We start from the raw sequence: 6,856 nt of genomic DNA on the forward strand, positions 1-6,856 counted from the left end.
AACTGGGTTCCTCAACTTGTTGGTTTGGGGAAGTCCCTCTCACAGAGAGAGTCAGAATGAAACAAAGAACCCTTAATTATCCAAAGAACCCTTGAGGAACCATTTTTCCAAGAGTGCAGAGCCAGGTCTGGGGGATTTCAAAAAAAAAAAAAGTATATATATATACACAAATCGAAGTGCTTAGTGACGATGAATAAATAATTAAACATTGATGTTCAAACTTTTGTCACATGATCACGAGACTTTTCCAGATGTTTTTGTGAATTAGTTTTTTCACATTAGAAGGCACTTCTATTAAAAACTCATTTTGTGGTTCCTCACATTGATGTGAGATGTTTCTAGTGCTTAAGCCAAACGCACATACACATGTTCTCATGATCTGTTTGGACAAAAGAAGAAAGATTCAGGAAGAATTTTAAAACAATTTCTGCCCAAAATTACAGCGTTTGTCTTTTAGAAAGGCTTTTTGATGGATTCTTATTAGTGAACTACGATAATTAATCAGCGGAGTGTTTATTAAACTCTAATGGTTTGTCCTCTGACTGCTCCTGATATCTGGGGGCTGGAGGCATGATGTGATTTGAGTCGTGATGAGTGTTACACAAGTTCCCGGGCTGATTGCTTGCTTGCTGATCAGGATCAGGATTGTATCATATTTCCAGTTTTATTTGGAAATGTGTGACAGTGCACGTGTATTACACTCTCTCTTTTGTGGGTGTGTGTGTAGGTTCTAAGGTATTTCCACTGAACTACTTTTGAATTATCAAGGAAGATCGATGTGTGTACCACACCCTCTCAATCTCCTGCATCTTTACTAAAACGATTCTCGCTTAATTCGGAATAATCGCTCTGGTGATGTGACACCTTTAAAAACCCTCATGTTCATAACCAATTTGTAATGAAGTCATTTAAATTCTACATGTTTTTCTTTGTATAGCAACAGCTCCTTTATGTGAACGTGAAGGGAACGGGCAGTAAATTGTCCACCTCCAGCTCACGCTAATAATTAACCATTTTATGAAGCCCATTATATTTTGCTTGATTATTACTTTATTAGGAACTACATGTGGAAGCAGTTCAGCCTTTTGGCCTGTGTTTGTTTAGAAGGTGATGTCACTGAAGAGGCGTACAGTCAGAGAAGTTTCCAGGTGGAAATTACGAGTTTGACTAAACAGCTGGTGAATAAGTGTTGTTTGCAGATTATATTATGGTCATTTGGTAATTTGACTACATTAAAGTGTGGAAAAGGACGAGGGCTTCTTCTTTTTTGTGACTTTTAAAAAAGCAAAAAGAAAATGTACACATTCTTGTTATTTGTTTGAAAATAATCTGAAACATTCCCAATGATTAAGTGGGATTAGTACATGTTATTCCATTGGTCACTGACTGACCCCTGATGTTCGTTTGTCCACTGCTAAAAATTCATCATTTCTGTATTTGTTATTTATTTAATTCCATCTTAATTTCAGCAAAATCTAAATCTTCATGTATGAGACGATGACCAAAGAAGTCTCTTTCTCTATCTTTTTTCCAATCGTTATGATTTGTGCTTGGCCTCACAGGTCTCACGCCAGATTTTGTTGAATCGCCGGCTGAGACCCGGCTGGCCATGAGGTCCTAAGCCTCCACCCAGACTGTCTGATAATTAGAGAAATTAGCACAGCAGGACAAGCGACACACTTCCTTCACACCGGCCATGCGGCCAGGCCATATGGCAGCCAATTTACTGTCCGTTTCACTGAACGGGCCGGATTAGAGCCGGTCCCCAAACACACACACACACACACACACACACACACACACACACACACACACACACACACACATTCAGTTTCTGTATAACTACAAGACTGACTATAAAAGCCTGATGGGTATTACCTCTGAAAATAACCATAAATGCACTTTAAATAAATAGATATATATTTACACACACACACACACACACACACACACACACACACACACACGGCACAAGCCACTAAACACCGTAACAAAATGCAAAACACCTCAGAGGAATCCCTGTAATTATTGCCACCTTTGCTTCAGTATGTAAATAATGATGTGAATTAATTCCAAGTTAATTAACTCATTATAACATATTATAAATATAATTAAAGATTAACACTTCTGTAAAAACTCTTTCAAACAAAACATGTATAAAGCATAAATATAATCAAATCAACCTAAATAAAAAAATATACTTGGCGATTATTTAGAAACACCCAGTCGTGACTGCAGATCTTTAATCAGCCGATCTTTGCAACAAAAAAAAGCCTGCAGACCAGGAGCTTGGGATAATCCTCACATCTACCACCAGAATGTGGGTGTAATGAGATGGCAGTGATTATGAGTGTGATTTTGAATGATTGTTGGTTACAGGCTGGATTGATGTTTTTTTTAGTCAAGTTTACACAAAACACTGCATTGGACATAAACCATCCAGTGAGCAGCAGTTCTGTACAAGGAGGTGGAAGGAGAACTGCTTTAAGCTGTTTAGAAAACCCCTCTGTACGATTGTGTTAAGAGAAACGCATTTAATAATCTGGTGTAAAGAATGCTTTCTTTGCTCAGATAGTGGCCACAGCGTATTTGAGTATTGTAGCTGATCATGTGCAGCAATTTATAGACATCTTCTTAGATCTATTTCCACTTAAATAATGTACAACGTTACAAAGACTGTAACTGGTTTCCTGGATCGGACAGTGAGACGAAGATCACCACACCTGAATCCTATCACCTTTGGAATCAGCTTTTTTTATAAGTAAAACTTTTGCAGCATGGTTTAATTCTGATCATATGGAAGAAACTGGGGAGATTTATTCAGTTATCAATTGTGTTCAAGTGCAGGACATTCTGTAGACCGATCTTCTCCTCGACCTGCTTCACATCTCCAGCACGTCTTGGAAGTGGTTCAGGATGAGTCAGAGGGCATGGTGGACTGATAGAAGAAGCTGAGAGGTTATAAAGGGTTATGAGACCAGCTGAAAGAAGAATGCTTGTTGGTAGTACAGAGAGAGGGAAAGCCAGAGAGTGTATGATGTCACAACTCTGTTCAACCATCTGTTTTCCTCCTTCACACACATTCACACTGTCTGAGAAAAAGACCATGTTATTGTTGGCACTGCTGGCATCCCAATTGGATATCCTCAGACTAATCCTGAGAGCCACATGACCACAGGGATTTCCTGATTGGACAGTCTGAGATCAGTCGGCTCAAAAGCCTGGCATGAGCAAGAGGCTGAGAGTGAGACTGGTGCAGAAAAAGAAGAAAGAGGGAAAAACAAAACAAAAATCACTGGAATGAAATTGGATTTTGGGAAGTGAAAAACAGATTGAGGATGTGTTTTTGACTGAAGAAGAGAGAGGAACAAGGGATGATGTAACTAAAGAAATGAAGATTGTGCAACTGAATGAGCGTCAAGTAAGTGAAAAAGTACCTGGGGATGAATGAACAGATGGGATGATGAATGGACGGATGGATGGACAGATGGATGGATGAAGGATGTAAAATGGGGTTTAGAACATGAGTAACACAAATAAGTCCTATCATATGATGACCACAAGTCATAATCTGCTATATCTAATCAGATCTTCTGGCCTGGTCAGTGTTGTACATGTGATTTCTGTTCTTGCAGATTATCTTTTGTTGTGATTCATGAAAATGCTACAGTTGTGTTCGTCCTCGCGCTTTCAAAGTGCCCGTCTAAAACAATGGGCTTGACAGCAGCAGGAAGCAAAACAGTAAAACACAAAACCTCTATAAAGCATTATATTTCCTGTATATTTAAATACCATATGACTAAAGCTAGATCTCACTTTCAGCCTGTAAGGTCACTTTTCAGACTGAATGGGTAAATGATTTGACTCATTCGAGAACGTTTTATACATTATTACTTTATTACTGAGTCACAGACCAAATCCATTAATTTAGTTGAATTCTATGGATTTCTTCTTTGTATGTAAACAAGCCTTACTATATGATTTCGTTATCAAATTGAAAATCTTCTTTATCCTATTTTTAGTTTTTTTTATCATAAAAAGTTCAGAGAAGGACCAACAGCAACCACAGTGAGTCAATTCCAGCCTGCATGGGAAGACGAGATGAAGGAAGAGTCGTGCCTCAGGAACATGAGTGAGTGGTGTGACGTGGATTTCGCCCTCAATTGCACTTACATTGTCCGTGACCAGCCGTTTGAACCTGAAGTCGAGCTTCCCAGCGCCATGACTTCCATCCCCAGCAATCTGACATTCCAGTACACCTCTGACCACGAGGTAAGTGCATCAGTGCTGAAGATGTCATGATGCATAACATTACAGCTTCACCTCGGACAGTTGCAACACGCTGACACTGAAGAGTCCTTTGGTAAATGTGCTGTTACCATAGAAACGATAACATTTCATAAGGGAAGTAACAAAAACCTGCACTGGTCCAAAATCAAATTAGCAAATGAATTAATATCTTCAGACAAATCAGGTTTGAGACATAATGTGTGTTTCAATCACTTAGGATTTAGAGAAACTACAGATTGATTAGTGACATGACATGATTCATATCTCTTTCTTTCTCTCACACACACACACACACACACACACACACACACACACACACACACACACACACACACACAGTCTTTTCTATTCTCACTGTCTCCTACTCTTTTCAGTTTCACTATTGATCCCACATCTAACGATCTTTTTCATTCTCTGCATCACCTCCTGAGAAAATGAGTTTGTCAACACACAGCCTTTGGATTCCTGTGTGTGTGTGTGTGTGTGTGTGTGTGTGTGTGTGTGTGTGTGTGTGTGTGTGTGTGTGTGTGTGTGTGTGTGTGTGTGTGTGTGTGTTTGTGTGTGAGTGGTCCAAAAGCAAGTCAGCATATTGTCACTTTGATGTGAAGCATATTCACGTTGTTGGATCACTTTCACTTGATCAGCCCTCTGCACATTTATTTTTTTCATCTGCTCTTTTGCACTCGTCTTCTCTTCCTTCCTTCTGAAACACTCTCCATTTCTCACATACTCTCTCTCTCATTCTCTTTGTCTCTCGCTATCTATATGTCTTTCTGTTTGTCCAGCTAACTCTTTCTCACACACTTTTTGTTTTGCTATTTCATCACTGCAAATGTATGTATATTTATATATTTTAAATAGACCACATACCGCTCTTCTCTCTCATCCTGGGTTATTTTTTCATCTTAGCATACGAATGGTGTGAATTTGTGGTCTTCAGTTTAGTCAAGGTGTGAAGTCTGGGGAGAAAACACACACACACACACACACACACACACACATTCAATTTTATATATATGTACACACACACACACACACACACACACACACACACACACACACACACGCATTTGTCTTGCTATCCTTGCAAGGAACTTTCAGTGACATAGTGGGACCAGCTCAGGGGGACCAACCACAAAGTCAAACCCATCACTCCTTCCTCTTGTATGGATGTATGGTTCTTACTAAGATACAATGCAAACTCACACACCTTTGCACACACACAGCACTGCCCGTTAATATTTTGCATAGGAGGAAAAAAGAAACTTCGCACTTTCACCAGACAGGCTCCTTTCAGTTTGTGTGAAAGTTCCAGACTCGAAATGAAAATGCTGCATAGATAAAAATCAAGTTTATTATTATTAAGCGTGAGTGCAGCCTATACTGCAAATACGCCCTCTTTCATCTCTCTCTTCCCCTTTTCTCTTTCCTTTTCCTTTTCTTTTTTAACTTGCTCATACAAACCTTCACAGGGTCTAGTAAGTGAAACCTTTTTTTTTTTTTTTACTTTTTTTTTTTAAGGTAAAAAATTAAAACTGTAATCCATGAAGCAACCGTGTGAGATTTCACACTTCCCGTCCGAAAGCAAACCCTTTTTTTTTTTTAGTGGTTTCCCTGATCATCTGTTCTGTGAAAGAGTTGCACGGGTGTTCGTAAAGCGTGCGAACTTCTACCTGGAAATCCCGTGGGCTTTGCAGATCGTTAGTCTCCTGGTTCTTGGACAGCCCCTGAAGTGTGCAGATACGGGAAACCTTCTGGGACTGTGTGGCTGCATTATTGTGATATACAGCAGATATTTTCTGGTTCTAGAGTTTTTTCTCCAAAACATGGTGGAAGGAAAGAGGAGCCACTGAAGAGTTCTTTCTGAAATGGACCCTCTATGTTGTTGTTCTTCTACCTCGGATATACAGTAATGGTACCAAACATTTCCGAGTGGAACATCTGCACCTTCAGAGCAGCATCACTGATCCTGAAGTGCCTTTTAGTCTTTCTGAACCTTTATAAAAAGCCTAAATGGATAAAAGTCAATTTATTATGGTACTTTATACTGTATTTGTGAAACATGCACAGGTACCTGTTTAAACTCCTTTAGAGATATAACATGTACACACACATTAACACATTAACACACACATTAAAGTAGGTTAAGCTTTAAAGATTAACTTTAGTTCTTTGACGTAGATGTTTGAGGACTGACCCCGAGTGTGTTCAGTGTGTTATACCATTCTGGTAAATCTCCTAAAACCAACAACACTAAACCACTACCTACAGTACAACAGACAAACACCACAGGAGGTTGATCACAACACATTGACCTACTTGTTATGCAGGAATAATGATGAGCAATTCTGCTGTCACCTCTGCTATTATTTTCTATCTACTGGCTCATTACAGTTTTTCTTTTCTTTCTTTTCTTTTTTTTTTTATGATTTTCTCTTTCCACACATCATCTTTCCTCCACTGTGACTGTGGCTTCAAAACATGTCGTAAAAATAGGGAACGGGAAACGGGAAGCATAGAAAAGAGAATTATTCCCCCTGGCCTCAATCATAAACAGTAGGAATCA

The 6,856-nt window shown here is 39.2% G+C and overlaps 1 protein-coding gene across 1 annotated transcript in view; it reads left to right on the forward strand.

Moving 5' to 3' along the window:
- The first annotated feature begins 3,203 nt into the window (after positions 1-3,203).
- The window catches only part of prdm1b (PR domain containing 1b, with ZNF domain), an 11,050-nt gene continuing 7,397 nt past the window's right edge, over positions 3,204-6,856 (forward strand). Inside the window, exons 1-2 of the mRNA XM_046865472.1 lie at positions 3,204-3,421; positions 4,023-4,272. Of these exons, the coding sequence (XP_046721428.1) occupies positions 3,411-3,421; positions 4,023-4,272 (261 nt within the window). The 5' untranslated portion in view covers positions 3,204-3,410. The remainder of the gene's footprint in view (positions 3,422-4,022; positions 4,273-6,856) is intronic.

The sequence above is a fragment of the Silurus meridionalis genome, chromosome 14, assembly GCF_014805685.1.
Source record: "Silurus meridionalis isolate SWU-2019-XX chromosome 14, ASM1480568v1, whole genome shotgun sequence".
Classification (NCBI taxonomy): domain Eukaryota; kingdom Metazoa; phylum Chordata; class Actinopteri; order Siluriformes; family Siluridae; genus Silurus; species Silurus meridionalis.